The sequence below is a fragment of the Pristiophorus japonicus genome, chromosome 5 (genome assembly GCF_044704955.1).
Source record: "Pristiophorus japonicus isolate sPriJap1 chromosome 5, sPriJap1.hap1, whole genome shotgun sequence".
NCBI lineage: Eukaryota > Metazoa > Chordata > Chondrichthyes > Pristiophoridae > Pristiophorus > Pristiophorus japonicus.
The window spans coordinates 22,294,078-22,319,875 of NC_091981.1; the positions used below are offsets into that span (position 1 = coordinate 22,294,078).

General features: G+C 47.3%; 2 protein-coding genes across 5 annotated transcripts in view; one reads left to right on the forward strand and one right to left on the reverse strand.

Annotated features, from left to right (window-relative positions):
* LOC139264235 (leukocyte elastase inhibitor-like) overlaps window positions 1-25,798 on the forward strand; it is a 39,303-nt gene that overhangs the window by 11,964 nt on the left and 1,541 nt on the right. The window contains exons 1-6 of one of the 4 annotated variants that reach the window (XM_070880383.1): window positions 8,882-8,971; window positions 18,202-18,387; window positions 20,884-21,021; window positions 23,013-23,130; window positions 24,460-24,602; window positions 24,698-24,853. In XM_070880383.1, the coding sequence (XP_070736484.1) occupies window positions 18,220-18,387; window positions 20,884-21,021; window positions 23,013-23,130; window positions 24,460-24,602; window positions 24,698-24,853 (723 nt within the window). In that variant the 5' untranslated portion in view covers window positions 8,882-8,971; window positions 18,202-18,219. The other 3 variants (XM_070880380.1, XM_070880384.1, XM_070880382.1) reach the window with 3 other exon arrangements.
* ripk1l (receptor (TNFRSF)-interacting serine-threonine kinase 1, like) overlaps window positions 9,456-25,798 on the reverse strand; it is a 95,377-nt gene continuing 79,034 nt past the window's right edge. Inside the window, exon 11 of the mRNA XM_070880379.1 lies at window positions 9,456-9,520. Within this exon, the coding sequence (XP_070736480.1) occupies window positions 9,510-9,520 (11 nt within the window). The 3' untranslated portion in view covers window positions 9,456-9,509. The remainder of the gene's footprint in view (window positions 9,521-25,798) is intronic.

The window sequence follows — 25,798 nt, forward strand, 5'->3', positions numbered from 1 at the left end:
GGCCCGCCCAACGGAGCTGGTTGAGCGTGGTCAGTGCTTTGATGCTGGTCTGAGCGAGAACACTGACGTTGGTACGTCTTCCTCCCAGTGGATTTGCAGGATCTTGCGGAGGCACAAACAGCAATGTGATAATGACCAGATAATCTGTTATGTTGATTGAGAGATAAATATTGGCCAGGACACCAGGGATAACTCCCCTGCTCTTCTTCAAAATAGTGCCAGGGGAACTTTTACGTCCACCTGAGAGAGCAGACAGGGTTTGGGTTTAATATCGTATCTGAAAGACAGCACCTGGAGTGTTAGCCTAGATTTTTGTGCTCAAGTTCCTGGAGCCAGACTTGAACCCACAACCTTCTAACTCAGAGACAAGAGTGCGACCCACTGAGCCACAGCTAGCACTGAGGAACAGCTATGTAAATTGGCCATATTCTCACTGGATAAGAGACGGTTGAGAGGTGGTATGATTGCTGTTTTTAGGGTTCTAAAGGGTCTGGATAATGTAGACCATGAAAAAGATTGCCCCTTGTCCAGAACTGCAGTACCAGAGGACACAGCCTGCGCTTGAAGGGGGTAAATTTTAAATCATCTGTGGAAACAATATTTCAACGAGACAGCGATCAATCTATGGAACAGGTTCCCTGGGGAGATGGTTGAGGCATTCATGATCCATTCAAATGCAAATTAGACAGTTTCTGAAAGAAATCTAACGTTTTGGGATATAGTATATGAGTAATTTGAACCATGACATGGTAAGTGTCGTATGTGTGGGAGAAAAAAGGTGACTTTGAAGCTATGGTTCCCAAAGCTCTCCACCATTGAGGTTTCCACCCTGACATTTCTAGGTCTATTGTAGACAAATGGGGCTGAATTTTAATGCTGGGGGCCGGTTGGAGGCGGGGGTCTCCGAGAGGGGGCTGGACAGCTGAGAGGACAGGTTTCCTGCAGGCCCTGGCCACTTTAACGACAGGGTCTGATTTCAATGGAAAGCTTCTGTTTCCCACCCGTAGGCAGCCAGATTGAGAGGCGGGCTGGCTCAGGTAGGCCTGAGGCACTAGGCTGCACCGAGGAGAGAGGGAGAAATTGCGTAGGGGTCGTGCCGGGAGAAGATTGGCGGTGGGGGGGGGTGGGGTTGGGGGCCAGTGGAAGATCTGAGTGAGGGGGATGGTCGGGAGCGGCAAGAAGATCAGGAGCCGGAGGAGCTTGGGGGTGGAGGAGAGTCCAAAGAGAATCAGAAGGCAGAAGAGCAGCACAGGGAGGGCCTGGGCTGGGGGAGGCCTCGTGGAGGAAGCTGAGGTCGTGGGTGGGGCGGGGGATCAGAGGTTCCATGGGGAGGGTCTCTGATCATGGGGGATGGGTTCGGCAGGGACCCTGGGTCCAGGAGGTTAATGTAAAGGCACCAATCTCCTGGATGCAGCAGTCCTCGCCTTGCTGTAGCTGTCGGGTTTTACAAAGTGTGCAAAACCCGACCAGCTACAGTTAAACCCAAAACGGAGGTTAAAGAAGAGGCCTCCAGCCTCATTATCATATTTAAATACCCAGCCCACCTCCTTGTAGCGGATTGGCTGCCCTCTCCCATCCTGCCTCCGTTAAAACCGGAAGTGGGCAGATTGGAGGCGAGTTCAGGTCGGGATTCCGATTTTTAACACTTTAGCTACCCCCCACGCCCCCAACCCAGGTTTCAGGTTAAAATTCCCCCCATTGATAGAGCTTGACTGCTACGACGAATTAGTGACAGTAACTCAATTATTGTATCATACAACCACCGGGTTGGCAGCAGGCGAAGTAGATGGGCCTTGGTCTTTTATCATCTAGCAATTCTTATGTGAGGAAAGGACTGGGCTTGGCCATGTGTGGCTCTCCCCCCTCCTCCCTCTGTGACCAAGTACCTTGCCAAAATGTCCTGGCAACTCCATTTCTATACTCTGAAGCTTGGCAACCAGTGTAACATGCTTTCTGGTCTCTGTACCAATGAATTGTAAAAACCCCTGGTAGGTACTTGTTCATTCCAATACAGCAACTAGTAATATTCTTCTATGGCCTATCATTGATCTATTACCATCAACTTTTCTGGACAGTAACACCTTTGAATAGTGTGTCCACACAATTTCATTTATCACATCACATCATTTTTATCAGCATAATCAACCTCATCTCCTCTCTCTTTGCCTGTGCTAGTTCAAGGATCTTCTCCTTGTTCATTCTTTTTATCCAACTAATTTTCAACAAATTGTGTGTACAACTTGCATTGATATAGCTACTTTCACGTAGTAAAATGTTCTAAGGTGCTTCATAGGAGCGTTATCAAACAAAATTTGAGACCAAGTCCCATAAAGAGATATTAGGGCAGGTGGCCAAAACCTTGATCAAAGAGTTAGGTTTTAAGGAGCATCTTAAAGGAGAAGAGAGAGAGAGAGACAGAGCGGTTTAGGGAGGCAGCTGAAAGCACGGCCACCAATGATGGAGCTATTAAAATAGGGATGCTCAAGGGCCAGAATTGGAGGAGTGCAGACATCTCGGCGGGTTGTAGGGCTGGAGGAAATTACAAAGATGGGGACGGGCGAGGCCATGGAGGGATTTGAAAACAACGATGAGAACAAGCTGTAGCACCATAATCCAAACACCCTCTCCGCCCCCACCCATTATCTGACAAGTGCTCAAGGCCTGGTGTTCAAATCTATAGAGTAGTGCAAACCACATCCTCACACTTATGCGCTATACTTGACATTTATGGTTGCTCAAACAATGCAGGGTGTTGCAATTGCTTTTCACAGTTCAACCTCTTCGTTGCTTCTACCATCTGATGTTATTAGCACACCCCCAGTATTGTGCTTGATCTCTTCTAACCTCGTTTCTTATCTCACTCTCATGGGTGAGTCCCAGTTCCTGATATCCATTGAGATTCTCTGTCCTCACTTGTGATCTGGTAAGCTTTCAGTTTGGTGCCCCGGAAATGAACATCAAACTATGTGTGGTAATTGCCACTGGATTATTGCAGGTTTCGCCAAACATCTCGCTCTGCTTGTCAAAAGTGGATCGGTAGCATAGTGGTTATCTTACTGGACAGCAACCCCAACTGTCCCATCCTACTCTCTCACCAACCTTCCCGCCCAGCGCACCTGCTGGGGGCTAATCTTACCAATCTCCTCCCATCCAACTCTTCCCCGCAGCGCTGACCCTGTGGATGCTGGCAGTGGATCAGCCATCACCAACCCTCTCCGCATCTCCCTCCTGAATGCCCATTCACTTGCGAACAAGGCCCTTGCCGTCCATGAGCTTACCGTGGCTGATTGTATCGACACCATGGCCCTGACGGAAATTTGGCTGAGGAGCAATGACACCTTATCCTTAAATGAAGCCCCCCGCCTGACTATACCTTCCACCACTTGCCCCGCTCAGACCAAATCACACCTTGGTCTGTCCCCCTACTCCTCCAGAACTTTCTCCTCCTTTGAACATCTCACCATATTCCATCCCTCTCACCTCTCATTTAAAATTCTCATTCTCTACCGCCCACCCAAGTACCATAAAAATGTAATGACGGGTATTTCATCACTACTTTCCTCCCTCAGCCTCTGCACCGAATGAATTCTCATGCTCAGCGATTTCAAACTGCATCTCAGTTCATCATGCTCTCCCTTCTCCAGGTTCACTAGCCTCCTATCCTCCCTTAAGCTCTCCCTCCATGTAAACTCCCCAACCCATATTCACGGCCACCCCCTCGGCCTTGCCATCTCTCATGGCCTCGCTACTCCCATCGAGTCAATTGCAGATAAGGCCATCTCTGACCATTTCCTCATATTGCTCTCCACCCACATCCTCCGTCCAACCCCCCCTCCCCCCACAACCCTACTTCCTTCTGTGTCCGCCCCTAGAAAAAACTCTCTCCCAACTCTCTTACAACTGCACTTATGAACTCCCAACTGTCTCAGCCTTTGGCCCTTCATTCATCACAGCATTTCTGCAGCCATCGATCTGCTCAACACACCCTCACTATCACCTTTGATGCCCTTATCTCTATTAAAACAATTACTCTCTCTCACCCTGGCTGTTACCCCTGGTACGGCCCTCACTCCCTCAAGTCCAAGGGGCATAGACTTGAACAGATATAGCGGACAATTGGTTTAGCCATTCACCGCCAGATCTGACTGGACCACATAAAGGATTATCGGGTCCTGCTCTCGTCTGCCAAAATCGCACATTATCGGCTTCTTTTCTCCACTGCTAACTGTCTCCTTAAGCCCCTCTCCCCTGTCTCCACCACCCTCCCTGCCGACAACAAGTGTGAGGAGCTCATGGACTTCTTTGTCTCTAAGATTGAGACTATCCATTCAGCTGCCTCTGCCACTTCCCTTCCTACCCCTAGCCCACTGGGCCAAACGTCCTTTAAGGATCACCCCTGCCCTAGTCCTGAACTCACATCCTTCTCCAATTTCTCTCCGATCTCCCCTCATGAGCTCTCCGAGCTCATTCTGTCCATGAGACCCGCATCTTGCTCCCTTGGCCCTATTCCCACTAAACTGCTGACCACCCAACTTCCTTTTCTTGCTCCCATGTTAGCTGACATTCTTAATGGTTCTCTCTCTGTAAGTTCTGTCCTACCCTCCCTCAAATCTGCCGTCATCACCCCTCTCCTCAAAAAAAACCCTTGACCCCACTGTGCTTGCAAACTACCGCCCCATCTCAACCTCCCTTTCCTCTCCAAAGTCCTTGAATGTGTTGTCGCCTCCCAAATCCATGCCCATCTTTTCCGGAATTCCATGTTTGAATCCCTTCAATCAGGTTTCCACCCCTGCCACAGTACCGAAACGGTTCTCATCAAAGTCACAAATGACATCCTTTCTGACTGTGACAAAGGTAAACGATCTCTCCTCGTCCTTCTTGCCCTGTCTGCAGCCTTTGACACGGTTGACCACTCCATCCTTCCCCAATGCCTCTCCACCGTCATCCAGCTGGGTGGGACTGCACTCGCCTGCTTCCATTCTTACCTATCGAATCGTAGCCAGAGAATCACCTGCAATGGCTTCTCTTCCCGTTCTCGCATCGTTACCTCTGGTGTCCCCCAAGGATCTATCTTTGGCCCCACTATTTCTCATATGTTGCCCCTTGGCTCAACCATTGGTGGCCATGCCTTCTGTGGCCTAGGCCCCAAGCTCTGGAACTCCCTACCTAAACCTCTCCACCTCTCTACCTCTCTTTCCTCCTTTAATATAGTCTTTAAAACCTACTGCTTTAACCAAGCTTTTGGTCACCTGCCCTAATTTCTCTTTATGTGGCTCGGCGTCAAATCTTTTGTCTTATAACACTCCAGTGAAACGTCTTGGGACATTTTACTACGTTAAAGGACTATATAAATACAAGTTGTTGTTGTTGTTGTTGTTGTTGGACTAGTAATCCAGAGACCTGGACTAATGAGTTCAAATCCAACTATGGCAGCTGGGGAATTTAAATTTAATGAATTAAATAAATCTGGATAAATAGCTAGTGTCAGTAATGGTGACCATGAAACTACCGGATTGTCGTAAAAACCCATCTGGTTCACTAATGTCCTTTAGGGAAGGAAATCCGTCGTCCTCACTTGGTCTGGCCTACATGTGACTCTCGACCCACAGCAATGTGATTGACTATTAACTGCCCTCTGAAATAGCCTGGGAAGCCACTCAGTTGTATTCAAGAAGACGGCTCACCACCTCCTTCTCGTGGGCGATTGGGGATGGGCAATAAATGCTGGCCTTGCCAGTGACGCCCACATCCCGTTAATTAATTTATAAATAGTGAAAGGTTGCCATATTAGAACTTATTTTAAGTTTAAAATATCTGTTATGTCTTTAATACTCTTATGAATGACTCCATGAGGTCTAGTATTGTACTTGAGCTGTTGTGACTTTAGTCCCATTTATTGTAACTCCAGAGTGAGGCACAAGCATGGTGGGCAGCCATTTATACTGGGCCTTGCGCACCTATGCAGATGACCCTCAGGTCTCCCACCACAGTGCCCTCTGGTGGCACACCTTATGTGACTATACCGTTAGTATACATGGTCTACATACATGACAATATCAAAATAATTTAACTTACATACACGGAAGTAACAGTTATATAATGCACGAGACATTCTTCCACCGAAATCCTCAAATGGACAAAATAGTTCACAGCTCTAAGCACCAAGTTAACTCTTTATATATAACTTCTAAATAATGCAGATTTTGTTTCCTTGAATTTCTCACCATTGTGGGATCCCAATTAATCTAAACCAGTTTTTCCCTCATTGAGGAACTTCAAACTGACTGGTTCTTTTCAAACGGGCTCCGATTATCACTCACGAGCCGCCCGCCCCACACATGGCTTGGTGGAAACTGGTTTGCGAGGGGGCAGTTAAAATGAGACCAGTGAGGTTACCCACTCTGCTCCTACTGCCTTCCCGTCGTGTCCTGATATTAACCTGCTCGGGGTGCGGAGCGGTTCCAGGAAGTCAGTGGAGTGTTTCTTTAAATATGCAGGTTGGTCCTGATAATGTCATGCAAACAACCAGATACAAAATGTAACTAACCAGCCTCAGACAGCCAGGGCCCTCATCGTTGGTGGCAACTTAGACCCTCGGAAACAAACATTTACAACAAGCAAGGAGGAAAGGTTGAACCAAATACTCCACCCCGAGCAGGGAACAGAACAGTCATCCAGGCGTGGTCAAAAGTGAAAGAAGCCAAGAGCTTCTTATCTCCCATCTTCATTACAACTATTTTTGTTGCAAAACAATAAATCAAGTGCCCCCTGATTAAAGGGGAGGGACACACCAAACATTGCATTCATGTAATTTCATTAAGCACTAAAATAACCAGCAGTTAGGTTTGCAGCACGTCCAGTACAATATTTAACATTTTATCTGAACGGCTTGGGACGACGTAATTCATTTATTCATCTGCCTTAATGAATTCCCGCATGTGGTCCGTCCACTTTAACAAGAGACGGATGTTCCCAGATCGGGCGTTGCCCAAAGTTAGGAAAAGCTGATACAGCCCGGCCATACGAATAAATCACTGCTGGATCTCTGGCTGAGAACTCAGTCTGCCTGATAGGAACATAGGCACAGGGGTCGGCCATTTAGCCCCCCGAATCCTGTTGCACCGTTCAGTTAGCTGATGGCTGATCTTAACTCTAATTTATTTCTTACTCCTCTTCACTAACAAAAAATGTCAGAAAAGAATAGCAGTGGCAGCAGTAACAATTTATATTTCACTGTAATATGAATATAAGAACATAAGAATTAGGAACAGGAGTAGGCCATCTAGCCCCTCGAGCCTTCTCCGCCATTCAGCAAGATCATGGCTGATCTGGCCGTGGACTCAGCTCCACTTACCCGCCCGCTCCCCATAACCCTTAATTCCCTTATTGGTTAAAAATCTATTTATCTGTGATTTGAATACATTCAATGAGCTAGCCTCAACTGCTTCCTTGGGCAGAGAATTTCACAGATTCACAACCCTCTGGGAGAAGTAATTCCTTCTCAACTTAGTTTTAAATTGGCTCCCCCGTATTTTGAGGCTGTGCCCCCTAGTTCTAGTCTCCCCGACCAGTGGAAACAATCTCTCTGCCTCTATCTTGTCTATCCCTTTCATTATTTTAAATGTTTCTATAAGATCGCCCCTCATCCTTCTGAACTCCAAGGAGTAAAGACCCAGTCTACTCAATCTATCATCATAAGGTAACCCCCTCATCTCCGGAATCAGCCTAGTGAATCGTCTCTGTACCCCCTCCAAAGCTAGTATATCCTTCCTTAAGTAAGGTGACCAAAACTGCACACAGTACTCCAGGTGCAGCCTCACCAATACCCTGTACAGTTGCAGCAGGACCTCCCTGCTTTTGTACTCCATCCCTCTCGCAATGAAGGCCAACATTCCATTCGCCTTCCTGATTACCTGCTGCACCTGCAAACTAACTTTTTGGGATTCATGCATAAGGACCCCCAGGTCCCTCTGCACCGCAGCATGTTGTAATTTCTCCCCATTCAAATAATATTCCCTTTTACTGTTTTTTTTTCCAAGGTGGATGATCTCACATTTTTCAACATTGTATTCCATCTGCCAAACCTTAGCCCATTCGTTTAACCTATCTAAATCTCTTTGCAGCCTCACTGTGTCCTCTACACAACCCACTTTCCCACTAATCTTTGTGTCATCTGCAAATTTTGTTACACTACGCTCTATCCCCTCTTCCAGGTCATCTATGTATATTGTAAACAGTTGTGGTCCCAGCACCGATCCCTGTGGCACACCACTAACCACCGATTTCCAACCCAAAAAGGACCCATTTATCTCGACTCTTCTGCTTTCTGTTAGCCAGCCAATTCTCGATCCATGCTAATACATTTCCTCTGACTCCGCGTACCTTTATCTTCTGCAGTAACCTTTTGTGTGGCACCTTATCGAATGCCTTTTGGAAATCTAAATACACCACATCCATCGGTACACCTCTATCCACCATGCTCGTTATATCCTCAAAGAATTCCAGTAAATTAGTTAAACATGATCTCCCCTTCATGAATCCATGTTGCGTCTGCTTGATTGCACTATTCCTATCTAGATGTCCCGCTATTTCTTCCTTAATGATAGTTTCAAGCATTTTCCCCACTACAGATGTTAAACTAACCGGCCTATAGTTACCAGCCTTTTGTCTGCCCCCTTTTTTTAAACAGAGGCGTGAATAACGTCGTATCACAGTTTCTATCAATTATGATTTTAATTATGCTTCTTTAAAATAGGTTTCAGTTGATTTGGGGGGGAGGTGTCGTGGTCTTGAGTTATGAATTTGGAATTCTAGGGGCATTTTTTTAAACCTAGCATCCTGCTTTGGTCAAAGTGTTACTTTCATTTTTAATTCGCGTGATTTATATGACAGCACGGTTCTGTGTCTGTATGAGAAGCGGCTCTAACTGAACGCGAGGATCTCTAACACAAACAAGCACCGCCTGAATAGGGTACGTGGTTTTATTTTTAAGTTGATAAACTGGGTTGTTGCTATCTATTTTTGTAAGCGTTTTGGCTGTGTAGTAAAACTCCGTTGTTATCTCATTTGCGATCATCCACGGCGACAAGTCACGATGGCTTTAGAGCGCTTGCTAGCAGACCTGTAGGCATTTCTCACCTCAAGCAAGACGGAAGCTGAAGGAAAGTAGTTCTGTAATAAGGTAGTTCCTGTGGTACTTAATTTGCCCGGAATGTACTGAATGAACCCTGCCCTTTGAAATCACGGTGCACGCTCCTCCACACAGCTCCCAGGGGGGTTGCAATGTGCAAGCATGTTGCTGTTCGAGCCATTGCTCCCTGTTCCTCTTTCCTGTGGGCTGTCAGGCTCACAACGTTCCTCCTTCCAACTGCACGTCCGCAGTGTACCAAGGCTGTAGCCAGAGGCTTTACTTGGCTCTGAGCTCCCGAAAGAGACCCCAATGCAAAAGCAAAATACGGCGGACGCTGGAATTTGAAATAAAAACAGGAAATGCTGGAAATCTCAGCGGGTCAGGCAGCATCTGTGGAGAGAAAGCAGAGTTAGCCCAGGTCGCTGACCCTTCGTCAGAACTGGAGACTGTTTGAAAACAACAGGTTCTTAAGGAGCACTGAAAGAGGAGGGGAAGAAAGAACAAAAGGGAAGGTCAGTGATCGGTGGAAGACAGGAGAGATTAGAGAGATAAAAGGGATGATGGGCCGACTTGAGATGGTAATGGCTGAAGTTAGAAAAAGGTTTGTCTAGATAGGGTATGAATGGCGGAATAATGACCAGCTGCCGTGAGAGACAAAGAGAAAACAGTTACATAAGATCGTGGGGAAGGGCACAGATTATGGTCTGAAATTGTTGAACTCGATGTTGAGTCCAGAAGGCTATAAAGTGCCTAAACGAAAGATGAGGTGCTGTTCCTCGAGCTTGTGTTGAGCTTCATTGGAACAATGCAGGAGTCCGAGGACGGAGAGGTCAGAGTGGGAGTGGAGTGGAGAATTAAAGTTAGTTTGCAGGTGCAGCAGGTAATCAGGAAGGCGAATGGAATGTTGGCCTTCATTGTGAGAGGGATGGAGTACAAAAGCAGGGAGATCCTGCTGCAACTGTACAGGGTATTGGTGAGGCCGCACCTGGAGTACTGCGTGCAGTTTTGGTCACCTTACTTAAGGAAGGATATACTAGCTTTGGAGGGGGTACAGAGACGATTCATTAGACTGATTCCGGAGATGAGGGTGTTACCATATGATGATAGATTGAGTAGACTGGGACTTTACTCGTTGGAGTTCAGAAGGATGAGGGGTGATCTTATAGAAACATTTAAAATCATGAAAGGGATAGACAAGATAGAGGCAGAGAGATTGTTTCCACTGGTTGGGGAGACTAGAACTAGGGGGCACAGCCTCAAAATACGGGGAGCCAATTTAAAACCGAGTTGAGAAGGAATTTCTTCTCCCAGAGGGTTGTGAATCTGTGAAATTCTCTGCCCAAGGAAGCAGTTGAGGCTAGCTCATTGAATGTATTCAAATCACAGATAGATAGATTTTTAACCAATAAGGGAACTAAGGGTTACGGGGAGCGGGCGGGTAAGTGGAGCTGAGTCCATGGCCAGATCAGCCATGATCTTGTTGAATGGCGGAGCAGGCTCAAGGGGCTAGCTGGCCTATTCCTGTTCCTAATTCTTATGTTCTTATGTTCTTATGACAGGCGACCGGAAGCTCAGGGTCATACTTACAGACTGAACGGAGGTGTTCCGCAAAGCGGTCACCCACTCTTTGTTTCATTGCCCCAGTGTAGAGGTGACCACATTGTGAGCAGCGAATACAGTATACTAAATTGAAAGAAGTACTTTTTTTTCTTCTGCCTCTTTTGTTTCTGCCTTGCCTCTTTCCTCCCCTCACCCCCCTTCCTATTCACTAGCTAGTCCTCAGGGAACTAGCGAGTGTGGGTGTGAACCCTCGCCAGGTAGACAGCAGCCAGTAGGAAAGCCCCCCACACGAGCAGCATGGTGAACTGCACAACTCCATAAAAAATCTGAGTGCATTTCCACCTTCCTCCTGATCATAGCACGGACAATCACCATATCCCATTGAACGACGATTGTAAAGTCGGGGGTGCAGAGTGTCATTAGCGGCTGTTTGCAATCCTGCCTTAGACCCAAATCCACAATATAGAAAGAAAGGAAAGACTTGCATTTATATAGTGACTGTCAATAAAGTACTTTTGGACTGTAGTCACTGTTGTAATGTGGGCAACGAGGCAACCAATTTGCACACAACAAGCTCCCACAAACAGCAATGTGACAATGATCAGATAATCTGTTTTACTGATGTTGCTTGAAGGATAAATATTGGCCAGGACACCGGGGATAATTCCCCTGCTCTTCTTTGAAATAGTGCCATGGGATCTCTTGCATCCTCCAGAGAGAGCAGACAGGGCCTCGTTTTAACGTCACATCCGAAAGACGGCATCTCCGACAGTGCAGCACTCCCTCAGCACTGCACTGGAGTGTCAGCCTGGATTTATGTGCTCAATTCCTGAAGTGTGATATGAATGTGAGTTTCCCTACCCAGTCTCCAGGTAATGGTTTCCAGGAGCTGGCATGCCAGAGGGGAACTTTGCCAGCCAGCTGGTGAGTTTAGTAGGTTAAAAGCAAAACACTGCAGTTTCTGGAAATCCGAAATAAAAACAGAAAATGCTGAAACAATCAGCAGGTCAGGCAGCGTCTGTGGAGAGAGAGAAACAGAGTTAACGTTTCAGGTCGATGGCCTTTTGTCAGAACTGGAAGATGTTCGCAATGAACAACTTTTAAGCAAGTACAGAGCCAGGCTCGAGTGGAGTAGGTAACGAACAAAAGGGAAAAATCTGTGTAAGAGTGTAGTGCAGGAGTCATCATCATCATAGGCAGTCCCTCGGAATTGAGGAAGACTTGCATCCACTCTTAAAATGAGTCCTTGGATGGCTGAACAGTCCAATACAAGAGCCACAGTCCCTGTCATAGGTGGGACAGTTAGTTGTTGAGGGTAAGGGAGGGTGGGACTGGTTTGCCGCACGCACTTTCCGCTGCCTGCGCTTGATTTCTGCACGCTCTCGGCGATGAGACTCGAGGTGCTCAGCGTCCTCCCAGATGCACTTCCTTCACTTAGGGCAGTCTTTGGCCAGGGACTGCCAGGTGTCAGTGGGGATGTTGCACTGTATCAGGGAGGCTTTGAGAGTGTCCTTGTAACGTTTCCTCTGCCCACCTTTGGCTCGTTTGCCGTGAAGGAGCTCCGAGTAGAGCGCTTGCTTTGGGAGTTCGTGTCCGGCATGTGAACAATGTGGCCTGCCCAGCGGAGCTGATCAAGTGTGGTCAGTGCTTCGATGCTGTGGATGTTGGCCTGGTCGAGGACGCTAATGTTGGTGCGTCTGGCCTCCCAGGGTATTTGTAGGATCTTGCGGAGACATCGTTGGTAGAATTTCTCCAGCGACTTGAGGTGTCTAGTGTACATGGTCCATGTCTCTGAGCAATACAGGAGGGTGGGTTACTGCAGCCTTGTAGACCATGAGCTTGGTGGTGGATTTGAGGGCAGGAGTGATTAAATGACATAAGAGCTGAAGGTGCAAGGCAGAGGGAGGTGATAATTGGACAAGTATAGAGACACACGATGTTCCCTGAGAAGGTGTTACAGACTGTCCAAGAGGAAATGGGAGCGGTGGTTAAGATCTAAAGTTGTTAAACTAATTGTTAAGGCCAGAAGGCTAGCATACAACGTGCCTAGAAACATAGAAACATAGAAAATAGGTGCAGGAGTAGGCCATTCGGCCCTTCTAGCCTGCACCGCCATTCAATGAGTTCATGGCTGAACATGCAACTTCAGTACCCCATTCCTGCTTTCTCACCATACCCCTTGATTCCCCTAGTAGTAAGGACTTCATCTAACTCCTTTTTGAATATATTTAGTGAATTGGCCTCAACAACTTTCTGTGGTAGAGAATTCCACAGGTTCACCACTCTCTGGGTGAAGAAATTCCTCCTCATCTCGGTCCTAAATGGCTTCCCCCTTATCCTTAGACTGTGTCCCCTGGTTCTGGACTTCCCCAACATTGGGAACATTCTTCCTGCATCTAACCTGTCCAAACCCCGTCAGAATTTTAAACGTTTCTATGAGGTCCCCTCTCATTCTTCTGAACTCCAGTGAATACAAGCCCAGTTGATCCAGTCTTTCTTGATAGGTCAGTCCCGCCATCCCGGGAATCAGTCTGGTGAACCTTCGCTGCACTCCCTCAATAGCAAGAATGTCCTTCCTCAGGTTAGGAGACCAAAACTGTACACAATACTCCAGGTGTGGCCTCACCAAGGCCCTGTACAACTGTAGCAACACCTCCCTGCCCCTGTACTCAAATCCCCTCGCTATGAAGGCCAACATGCCATTTGCTTTCTTAACCGCCTGCTGTACCTGCATGCCAACCTTCAATGACTGATGTACCATGACACCCAGGTCTCTTTGCACCTGCCCTTTTCCTAATCTGTCACCATTCAGATAATAGTCTGTCTCTCTGTTTTTACCACCAAAGTGGATAACCTCACATTTATCCACATTATACTTCATCTGCCATGCATTTGCCCACTCACCTAACCTATCCAAGTCACTCTGCAGCCTCATAGCATCCTCCTCGCAGCTCACACTGCCACCCAACTTAGTGTCATCCGCAAATTTGGAGATACTACATTTAATCCCCTCGTCCAAATCATTAATGTACAATGTAAACAGCTGGGGCCCCAGCACAAAACCCTGCGGTACCCCACTAGTCACTGCCTGCCATTCTGAAAAGTCCCCATTTACTCCTAGTCGAAAGATGAGCTGCTGTTCCTCGAGCTTGCGCTGTATTTCGGTGGAACAGTGTCGAAGGTCGAGGCCAGAGAGATCAGAGTGGGATGGTGAATTAAAGTGGCCAGTCCCGTTCTGATGAAAGGTTATTGACCTGAAACATTGGCCTCGACATTTACGGGAAGGCGGAGAGTCTTGGGGACGGTCCCTGGCAATCGGCGCTTGGTTGGTGTGTGGGGGGGGGGGGAAAGGTGGCGGGAATGGCGGGAGGTGGGGGGGCTGCGATTGGGGCCAGTGGGGAGATTGGCAATCGGGGATAGAGGGCGGCTGGCAGTTGGGGCTGGGGGAGGCCAAAGGTTTCCATGATTTTCAGGAATTTTCCCAGATTTTTTCCCCTAAATTGGTCTGGGTTTTTATCTGGTTTTTGCCTCTCCCAGGAGATCACATGGCTCCGGTTGGGATGGGAGTGTAGAATGTTTCGGTGTAAGGGGTGTCGTGGTTGTGTGGGGCGGACTGGTTGGGCTGGGTGCTCTTTACCCTTCTGCCATTGTTCATAGGTTTATAAATAACCTTCAGGACTGCTGACCGAGGGCTGTACAACTCTTTGTCGGCCGGCGCAGACACGACGGACCGAAATGGCCTCCTTCTGCGCTGTAGATTTCTATGGGTGACCTGAGGGGTGGGGGGGGAACTCCTCTTCCTCTTGGCCCACCAAGAGTGCTGAAAGAGGCACTTGCCTTAGGGGCGGGGTGAAGGGGGTGTAACGTCGTGTCCCCTCAGTACAGATTCACACGAGGTATGTAGTGAAGTCAAGGTCACTCTGGACCTGCACCTTTATTTCACAGCTCTGGAATGCTGCACTTGCCTGAGACCTGTCCTTATATACCTGTCTCTTGCAAGTGCACCCCTGGTTGTAAGGTATGCTGGTGGTTCCAGGTCATATCTTATTACAGTCATGTATAGCATGTTAGGATACAGTTATATATAATAATGTAAGATACATGACAGGGGGGATGCAACACACTCCCTTTCACTGCCGAGTTTCCTGACTCCCTGGTAAATCCTCACAGTACCAGCTCATTTCCATTCCGGCTCCCAATTGCAGCAGGAGCCTGATTTAAATATGTTCATGAAATGTCCCGGTGGGACTCGCGTCACTGGAAAAAAAAAGTGGTGCATACACGCGCGATGGGTTAGGGTCACATTCCACACACGTCCCCGTCTCCCCCCCCCCCCCCACACCAGTCCTTCTCAGGCTAAGCGGCCTCCGGCCTGCGAGCCCAATCGGAGCAGGCCGGGGAGCGGAAGGAGCAGCGTGGCGGTGTACCACTCCAGGGAGCAGCACGTGCTGGAGCAGCAGGGCAACGGCAGCGAAGAGTGACGTCACCAAGATCCAGGTCAGTGATTGGAGCGTGGGCAGGTACAGCAGGAGCGGCGAGGTCGGGACGAAGGAGCGGCGGGAGATTGTAGAGGGACGTGATCGGGGCCCTGGAGAGGCGCGAGTTCGGGGCCAGGGGCCCAGGGGCAGCACGGGCCCAGCCCACACTGCGATACGCGCGCGCACTAGGTCCGTGCAGCAGAGCTGGTCTCCAGTCATCTTGGGTAATCCTTGCCACTGGACCAAGACCTAGCTCTGTCAAGCCCGTGTGGTGGCTGGTGTGGAAGCAAGTCATCCTCGACTCGAGGGACTGCCTGTGATGATGATCTCCCCCCAGGAGGCTCAATATCAAGGCCTTTAATTCTGTTTCTCGCTCCACAGACGCTGCCCGAACTGTTGAGAGTTTCCAGCATTTTCTCTCTTTACTGGAGTTCTTAACTCAACAGTCACCCTGTATCCCACAAAGCTGCGATAGCAAACCCAGTGGCATCACTAAGACATGTGAATGTCCGACGAACTGTAACGGGTATCACAGGATATGGATCAGATGAACATACATGCGGCAGACTCCCTGATCTATCCAGTCTGTCCCACACAGGTGTGGTAGCTTGGATGCTTGCTCAGAAGCAGCATGGCACGGTTTACAGTGGCACCGCAGAAAAGGCGGCTTGCCACCAACGTTCAGCCGGCAGCTTATCCAGATTGTCACCAAGATCCCGCCAATCCACATCTGCACACCCTGGCACGTACCTGGTATTGAGCATGGTGTCATTCCACCACATTGTCCCCATCGGCCATCATCAGAACATAGTTGCAAGGATGTCCTAACCTGCACCAAGTCCCGCTCACCCATCACCCCTGCGCTCGCTGACCTACATTGGCTCCCGGTTAAGCAATGCCTCGATTTTAAAATTATCATCCTTGTTTACAAATCCCTCCATGGCTTCGCCCCTCCCTATCTCTGTTACCTCCTCCAGCCTCACAACTCCCAAGATGTCTATGCTCCTCTAATTCTGCCCACCTGAGCATCCCTGATTATAATCGCTCAGCCACTGGTGGCCGTGCCTTCAGCTGCCTGGGCCCCAAGCTCTGGAACTCCCTGCCTAAACTTCTCCGCCTCTCTTTCCTCCTTCACAACGCTCCTTAAAACCTACCTCTTTGACCACGTTTTTGGTCACCTGCGCTAATTTCTACTTATGCGGCTCGGTGTCAAATTTTTTGCCCCATAATATTCCTGTGAAGCGCCTTGGGACGTTTGACTATGTTAAAGGTGCTATATGAATACACGTTGTTGTTGTTGTTGTTGTCTTCAGAGCCAGATCAGCAGAGAGGCAGGTTACAGAACTGAACCAACTGCTGCACGGATATCTAAAACTAGCATGCAACTTAGAGCTAATGAATCCACTGATCGTGACAGTCAGTTGTGACCAGAAACTTTGCTACACTTCCGTGCAACTCTGCTGTGGTGATGACCTATGGGGACAATGTGGTGGAATAACTCAGAAAGCCACCTTCCATGTGACCACCTCGGGGCCCCATCACCTCCGCCCCCTCCATATCTCGAGAGGCTCTTTTCATACCACCAGCCTCTGCTTTTCTTGCCTTTCAACTCAAATGTGGTTCGTCCTTTCCAAACCTTTTGCTGTTCTGTCTGTGCTACAACTGCACTGTCCTTATACACTCTATCTCCTCGCCACATCCTTGCCCTGTTGAAGTTGAGATCGTAAGGAACGGTGAGGTTTAAATTTAAAAGTGCCCACAACACCCGCTCACACTGGGAAGCCCAAGACCGGCTCGACCTTGGGCCTTGTTACTGTTAATTGGGCGAGCTGCTGGTCGTTTGTTGCAATTCCAGGGGCAGCTCGTTCATTTGCTAAAAATTAATTTCAGGTTGTTTCCCTCGCTGGCAGCATCTCGAAAACATCCCAGGAGGGCGGGAGGCAATTGATATATTATGGGGGGAGCGGGGGACTCCAGCCCCTCCGAGCTCCATGCCGATTAATTTTTTGTACTCTTTTTAAAGCACCTTTTGGCGGCAATCTGCGGCGACTGCTTACGCAGAGCAGGGTCGGCGCCTGTTTTCGGGAAAACCCCACCGATCCAGTATTGGGGTCAGATGGCCCCCGCAATTGGCCCTTGTTGCACCTGTTTTAGGCGACCGCCAGCAACGCCTGAAAATACCCCCATCTCAAAATCAGCTCTGTTGTCTTTTCGGGCATCCTTTGGGTACAGGATGTTGGTCGCCAGAACCGGCCGCCATTGCGGCCATTTTATAGCCGTTAAACGGGCGGGGCAAGGTCCACTTTCTGGCCTTGTGCGTTGCTCGAACTCGTTTTCTCCCAGCTCCTGAAAACTGTGGGCTGCTGTACGTTCCCTCGGTCTTTCCTTCCTCCTACAACCTCAAGGAATGCACTGCCTCTGCGAGGGTGGTGGAGGCAGATTCGATCGCGGCTTTCAAAGGGGAGTTGGAGAAGTACCTGAAGGAAACAAATGTGCAGGGCTACGGGGAAAGGGTGGGGGAGTGGGACTCGCTGAAAGGCTCTTGCAGAGAGCCGGCACGGGCTCGATGGGCCGAATGGCCGCCTTCCGCACTGTAACCATTCTATGATTCGAAGGCTCTTAAAACTTAAAGCTTTGTGTCGCCCAACCGTCCTGTTCTGACTTTATATATCCCCATTCCAACCTTGCTGGAACCTGCGCGATCGGTATTGGTGTTGATTTCTCATTAAAATCATCTTTTAAAGGTTGAAAAGAGATCGAGGGCACTTTTCAACGGCACTGCCTGTGTGGTGGACGGGCAGAGCTGGTCACCTGCCTGTTGCCATTGATTTGAATGGCACGAAAATCGAGCGAGTTGGCCCACGAGCAGGCAATCCGCTGGGTCAGGTTACCACTCTGGCAGTAAAGTTGAAAATTGCTCCCATTTTGTACTTCAAATTGTACAGGTTCCTAGTCTTGAGTGTCAGTGCTGAGTTACTGTCGGAGCACTGGTCTGAGCTGCAAGGGTAAATTTCGCTTTCTTTTTCTTTCTAGAATATAAATTATTTAGCGATGGGTCGTCTGACTGAAGCCAATAATATCTTTGCCCTGGACCTCTACAAGAAGCTCGGTGAAGAGAATAGAATGGAGAATATCTTCTTTTCTCCATTAAGTGTAGCAGCTGCTCTGGCCGTGGTGTATCTTGGTGCTGGAGGAAGCACAGCGGCACAGATGGCTAAGGTAGGTGCAGCGTGTATCCTTTCTGTCATTCTGAACAAATGCAGTGGGAAGTTAGCCTTTGCCAGCCCAGAGAGCTCAAGCAGTTCAGTGCTTCACTCGCCAAATGTCTTTCTCTATCCGTCTCCACCTCGATTTCTCATGCAATTCCTCCAGTCCCTCAACCAACTATCCATTTTTCATCTGTGAGTCTACATAGTTAGTTTGGCAGGCTGTTCAACCTCATGGGATGTTACAGGTGAGGGTAACGCTTTCCCTGCCCGATCAATGCACAAGTGCGCACTTTTCAAAAGGGGTCACCGGGGAGCAATCAGGAGTGGGAACCCTGGCAGATTTTTCCCTCCCTCGGGCCAAGGGCCATGGAACCAATTGTTAGTGTCATTTGGCTTCGGGTAGCCAAATGTCCTAAGGGCTCATCATCATCATAGGCAGTCCCTCGGAATCGAGGAAGACTTGCTTCCACTCTTAAAATGAGACCTTAGGTGGCTGAACAGTCCAATACGAGAGCCACAGACTCTGTCACAGGTGGGACAGATAGTTGTTGAGGGTAATGGAGGGTGGGACTGGTTTGCCGCACGCTCTTTCCGCTGCCTGCGCTTGATTTCTGCACGCTCTCGGCGACGAGACGCGAGGTGCTCAGCGCGCTCCCGGATGCACTTCCTCCACCAAGGGCGGACTTTGGCCAGGGACTCCCAGGTGTCAATGGGGATGTTGCACTTTATCAGGGAGGCTTTGAAGGTGTCCTTGTAACGTTTCCTCTGCCCACCTTTGGCTTGTTTGCCGTGAAGGAGCTCCGAGTAGAGCGCTTGCTTTGGGAGTCTCGTGTCTGGCACGTGGACAATATGGCCTGCCCAGCGGAGCTGATCAGGTGTGGTCAGTGCTTCAATGCTGGGGATGTTGGCCTGGTCGAGGACGCTAATGTTGGTGCATCTGTCCTCCCAGGGGATTTGCAGGATCTTGCTGAGACTTCATTGGTGGTATTTCTCCAGCGACTTGAGGTGTCTACTGTTCATGGAACATGCCCCTGAGTCATACAGGAGGGCGGGTATTACTACAGCCCTGTAGACCATGAGCTTGGTCGCAGATGGGAAAGTCGTCGCGAGAGCCCTCCTCAACCGTCTTCTCCCTGTGGCCGAGAAGCTCCTCCCGGAGTCGCAGTGCGGATTTCGTCCCCTACGGGGCACAACGGACATGATTTTTACAGTGCGACAGCTGCAGGAAAAATGCAGGGAACAGCAGCAGCCCTTATACATGGCCTTCTTCAACCTTACAAAGGCCTTTGACACTGACAACCGTGAGGGTCTATGGTGCGCCCTCCTCCATTTCGGCTGCCCGCAAAAGTTCGTCAACATCCTCCGCCTGCTCCACGCCGACATGCAGGCCGTGATCCTTACCTAAAGGGTAGGATAGGCCCAGCTGCACAAACATTAGGGAGCTTATCAGTGCTCTGTACTGGTAAACTGTATAATTTAGACCCGTGTGTATATTTGGGGGGTTCGTAAATCTAGGCGGTGGGTGTGGCTGCAAACCTGTGTAAGCATTCCCATTGCAAATCAGTTAGTAATGCCACTATTACAGATCTCACTCACGCTGACCTGCGTAAAGAATGATACTCTACTTCTGACTCATTAGCAGAAAGCTTCGGGGAAAAAAACTTGAGCCTGTCTGACATTTTAAAGACCTCGATTAGATCACCTTACACCTTCTAACCTCACCCCAGAGGAAGACGTGGCACTCAGAGAGAGAGAGAGAGAGAGGGGAATAGGCAGCAACTATGGAAGGAGAGGGGGGGCTGGTGGGGGAGAGAGAGAGAGTCACTGGATGGCAATAAGCATACGTCAGAAATATTAATTTTCCTGTTCTTCCTAGCCCTTGGACAGTGGATCCAATTGTATCGCTTAGTCCGTCCCTCTGAGTGAGATCACTTAATTCAGCACAGATCCGGGACCTTTTATGTTTAGTTGATTTAATACTACACCATGTTGTGTTTTTATATACTGAGCCATCAGTGAAGTGAGGAGGTGCTGTTTTATAAGGTTTTGAATTGAAGTATATTGGCACACAGAGGGAACATTTCTCCGCATCATTGTTCCACCATTGGCGGCCCGGCCTTCAGCTGCCCAGGCCCTAAGCTCTGTAATTCCATCTCTCCACCTCTCTCTCCTCTTAAGATACGCCTTAAAATCTACCTCTTTGATCGCTTTTGGTCACCTGCCCTAATATCTCCTTATATGGCTTGGTGTCATTTATTTTTCTGATTACACTGCCGTGAAGCGCCTTGGGACGTTTTACTACATTAAAGGTGCTATATAAATATAAGTTGTTGTTGCTGTTCGGTACCTGAGTGCACAGTGAAAAAATATCCAATTCCACAACATCGATATCATTCACCTTGTCAAAAAAAAATTACATTTTAAAAAGTTTATGAAATGTCTGGTTTAAAAAAAATTCTCAGGACCTACTTTCAGAAATTAATTTTCTGCCTGTTCATGGTTTTAGGTGCTACATTTTGGGAGAGTTGAAAACACCCATTCTGAATTCCAGAGACTACAGTCGGCCCTGAATAAACTCGGCAGTTCCTATCTACTGAAGATGGCAAATGGACTCTACAGGGAAAAGGCTTTCGACTTTCACTCTGTAAGATGCAATAAAGCATCATTAAATAAGCAATGTGTTCTGTTATTCTACTAAGTCTGGTTTTGAAGGGTGGGGGGGGGGGAGGGGAGGAGAGGGTATGGTGGAAAGGAACAGAATGAACTCCTTCTACAGCTGTATCTATTGTGCGTACTGTAGCTTTGAGCCCACTTTACTGATCAGCCATGACCTTTGGCCTACTTCTGCTCCTACTGCTTATGTTTACCTGATAAATGTGCAGCCTATTTAAGTAACTGAAATCCTCATCTGCACAAATTCTTTTCAGAGAATTGCCCAGATAAATTAGTAAATGATGCTAATTTGCCTAAACAGACTCATCTGTGTTTGCCAGCATTCAGATTACTGCCAGGGGTGCTGCCAAAATGCTCGTCACGTGGTAGACTTGTTGGGAGGAATAATTTATTGTTGCCTGCTGTAAAGCACTGCAGTAAATAAACTGTTGCTTGTTTTCTTACTTGCAAAGACCGTGGATCCAGCCGCGAGATTAGAGAATGGTTTGCTCAGCACACTGTTGGTCATCAGATGGTCTCACGCCTTGCTGGGAATAGGAGTGGGATACTTGGATCAGCAGGACTTCAATTTGATGTATATTGCCAGCTTCAAATTAGAAGTTGAAGCCTCTTTTTGTGCCGGAAACACAAACACTCAATCCTTCTCATATATTCATGGGGCTGGGACACAGTCATCATCCTAGGCGGTTCCTCGAACGAGGATGACTTGCTTCCACGAGTTCACAGATGTTTCAATGAAGGACCCGATGTTCCAGTCCTGAACTCCAATTGAAGGGGGTGGAAGATGCCTGCGCGTAGATTTTTATTAACGTGTGGTGACCGTTGCACATCAGCCACCACACGGGCTTGACAGAGCTCGGCCTTTATCCAGTGGCAAGGGTTAACCAGGATGACTGGAGACCTGCTCTGTGCATGGACCTAGCGTGCACACATATCGCAGTGTGGGCTGGCCCGTGCTGCCCCTGGGCCCTCGGCTCTTCTGGGCCCCGTATGAAATATACAGCTGGCCGAACCCAGTCCTGCCCCAGAATTGTCCAAAGTTTCTACTGTTTTCATCAGCAAGCTTCAAGTTGTATCTCGTGGCTTCGAGATGGTCTCCATTGGGAATGAAAGGGGCAACCGGATTACAGACGTTCCGTTTGGCTCATTTCACACGGTTCCTGAGCCAAGCCAGTTGGACCTGGTACCTACCTGTTTCTAAGATCAGTCTGAGCACCCTTTCTGGACTCGCTTATCTTGAAGCATTCCTGTCTTTTTGTACCTCTTCAGTATCTTAAGCCATCAAAAATGTCAATTTTAAGAAAATAAATCCATTTTTGACAAGACAGATTTATCGTCCAAGGCTCATTAACTTTTTACAGCTGAAGGTATTTTTGACGGGGGACGGATTGTGTTAAGATTTACCCGTCTGTCACCCCCACACATAATGAAGTTATCCTCACCCCAATTCGTTTCAGAACCCGAAAGCACATATTGTAACTTTGGCAAAAATAGCATATTTGAAAAACATTTCTCAACTAAACTGGTTTATTTACTAATGCAAATGAAATTAAGCAAGTTTGCTTAATTTGTTTAAGAGTAGTGGGAAAAAAAGCATTGAAATTCAGATTCAGTTTGTCTCCAATTTTTAATATCCAAAATATAAATTAAAATTACAGTTGCCACAAGTGAACTGAAGGAGATAAATCAATAATATGTCTGAATTGCACATATCGGTTAGCCTTTAATATCCGAGCTTTATTTTGTGGAAATATGTTTAGCTGGAATCTAAAAATGGGGCATTTAGCTTATCCAGTACAATTGGTCATTATGGGTCCTGACACAGAACCTAGATGACAATGTTTAATCTTTTACTTTTCCTGAATCCGTAACTCTGCTCGGTGAGGTTTTGATTTTGCAAAGCTTTTTCCTGTCAGTTTTTGTTCTGCATTTCAATGTATTCCTTGTGTGTTGGTTTTGCAGGACTATCTTCAATCCATATCAAAATTCTATCAGGCAGAACTTACTACTGTTAACTTTGCAGAAGGACCAGAGGAGGCCAGAATCCAGATCAACACTTGGGTGGAGGGACAGACCGAGGGTAAAATGACTATTAAGAAAGACTTGCATTTATATAGCGCCTTTCACGACCACCAGACGCCTCAAAGTGTTTTGCAGTCAATGAAGTACTTTTGGAGTGTAGCCACTGTTGTAATGTGGGAAACGCAGCAGCCAATATACGCACAGCAAGCTCCCACAAACAGCAATGTGATAATGATCAGACAATCTGTTTTTGTTATGTTGATTGAGAGACAAATACTGGGCAGGACACTGGCGATAACTCCCCTGCGCTTCGAAATAGTGCCATAGGTTATTTTACGTCCACCTGAGAGAGTAGACAGGGCCTCCAACAGTGTAGTGCTCTCTCAGCACTGCAGTGGAGTGTCAGCCGAGATTTCTGTGCTCAAGGCCCTGAATGAAATGAGATTGTCACCAGCTAATGATCGTGCCAGTCTATCAATGAACTATAGCTAGACAGGCTCTTAAATCTTACATTTAATTAATTTATGAAAAAAAATTTTGTCAATCATTTTCTTTTAAGAATAGGCAATTCATTTTGGTAGGAAGAATAAGGAGACCACATACCCCTTGGAAAATAAGTGTCTAAATGGGGTAAAGGAACAGAGGGATCGGGGGGTACAGATACACAAATCACAAAGTAACAACGGAGGTTAGTAAGGCCATAAAAAAAAGCAAACCAAGCATTGGGGTTCATTTCTAGAGGGGTAGAATTGAAAAGCAGAGAAGTTAAGTTAAACTTGTATAGAACCTTGGTTAGACCACACTTAGATGCACTGTGAACAGTTCTGGTCTCCAGATTATAAAAAAGGATTTGGAAGCACTGGAGAAGGTGCATAAACGATTTACTGGAATGATACCAGAACTGAGAGCTTACACCGATCAGGAAAGATCGAACAAGCTGCTGGGGCGCTTTTCTTGAGAAAAAAGACATGACACAGGGGTGACCCGAAACAGGTCTATGAAAGGTTTATAGGGTAAACATAGAGACGATGTCTTCACTTGCGGGGGAGCCCAGAACTAGGGGCCATCAATATAAGATAGTCACTAATAAATCCAATAGGGAATTCAGGAGAAACCTCTTTACCCAGAGAGTGGTGAGAATGTGGAACTCGCTACCACAGGGAGTAGTTGAGATGAATAGTATAGATGCATTCAAGCATTAGCCAGAGGGAGAAAGGAATAGAAGGATATGTTGATGGGGTGAGATGGAGAATGGTGGGAGGAATCTTGTGTGTAGCATAAAGACCGGCATGGGCCTGTTGGGGCCAAATGGGCTTGTTTGTGTGCTATAAATACTTTGTAAAAATGTTTTAAAATTAATAAATCTTTGTGCATAATTTAATTTTAGGTAAGATCCAGAACTTGTTAGCTCAAGGTACAATTGATGAACAGTCAAAACTTGTCCTTGTGAATGCCATCTACTTTAAAGGGAACTGGGAGATGAAATTTGATGAAGAGGATACAGAGGAAAGGCCATTCAGATTGACAGAGGTACTGTAATCTGGCAGAAAAATGTTTAAGAAAAGTTTTTAATTTTGTTATAGGTAATTACTAATGGAAGTTTAAAAACAAAATGATTTTCCCAGGATGAATCTAAGCCAGTGAAAATGATGTACCAGAAAGGAACATTTAACACAACTTATATCGAGGATCTTGCAACTAATATCCTGGAGCTCCCTTACATTCAGAACGAGCTGAGTATGCTCATCCTACTACCCAATGAAATCAGTGGACTGGAAGAGGTAATAAAAAAGAAAGACTCGCATTTATATAGCGTCTTTCATGACCGCCGGATGTCCCAAAGTGCTTTACAGCCAATGAAGTACCTTTGAGGTGTAGTTACTGTTGTAATGTGGAAAACGCAGCAGCCAATTTGTGCACAGCAAGCTCCCACAAACCGCAGTGTGATAATGGCCAGATAATCTGTTTTTGTTATGTTGGTTGAGGGACAAATATTGGCCAGGACACCGGGGATAACTCCCCTGCTCTTCTTCAGAATAGTGTCATAAGAGCTTTCATGTCCACCTGAGAGAGCAGACAGGGCCTCGGTTTAACGTCTCATCAGACAGGTGGCACCTGACAGTGCAGCACTGGAGTGTCAGCCTAGATTTATGTGCTCAAGTCCCTGGAGCGGGACTTGAACCCACAACCTTCTGACTCAGAGGCAAGAGTTTTACCTACTGAGCCACAGCTGACATCAATACTAGTTTAATTTATTATAATTTAGTAGTTGTGACATCAAAGCAAAGTTGAACTAGTTAAAACAAGGCAAAACATGTTAGTTTGACAAAATTCTGATGTTCATCATAGAGTTGTAGCAAAAAGATGTGTGTTAACTAAATGGGGGAAGGACTTTATATTCAAAGTGTCATTTCCCTAAACCCTTCAATGTCCCTCTTTAAGGAATAGTAGAATAATGTAACTTTGAGAACATGTCATCACTGGAAATATAATGAAGGGAGAGAATAAATGAATTTCAACCTGTGATTCTATACCAACACAGCAATCTTTAATATTTTAGTGGTCAGGGAACAAGAACATAACATAAGAATTAGGAGTAGGCCATTTGGCCCCTCGAGCCTGCTCCGCCATTCAATAAGATCATGGCTGATCTGGCCGTGGACTCAGCTCCACTTACCCGCCCACTCCCCGTAACCCTTAATTCCCTTATTGGTTAAAAATCTATC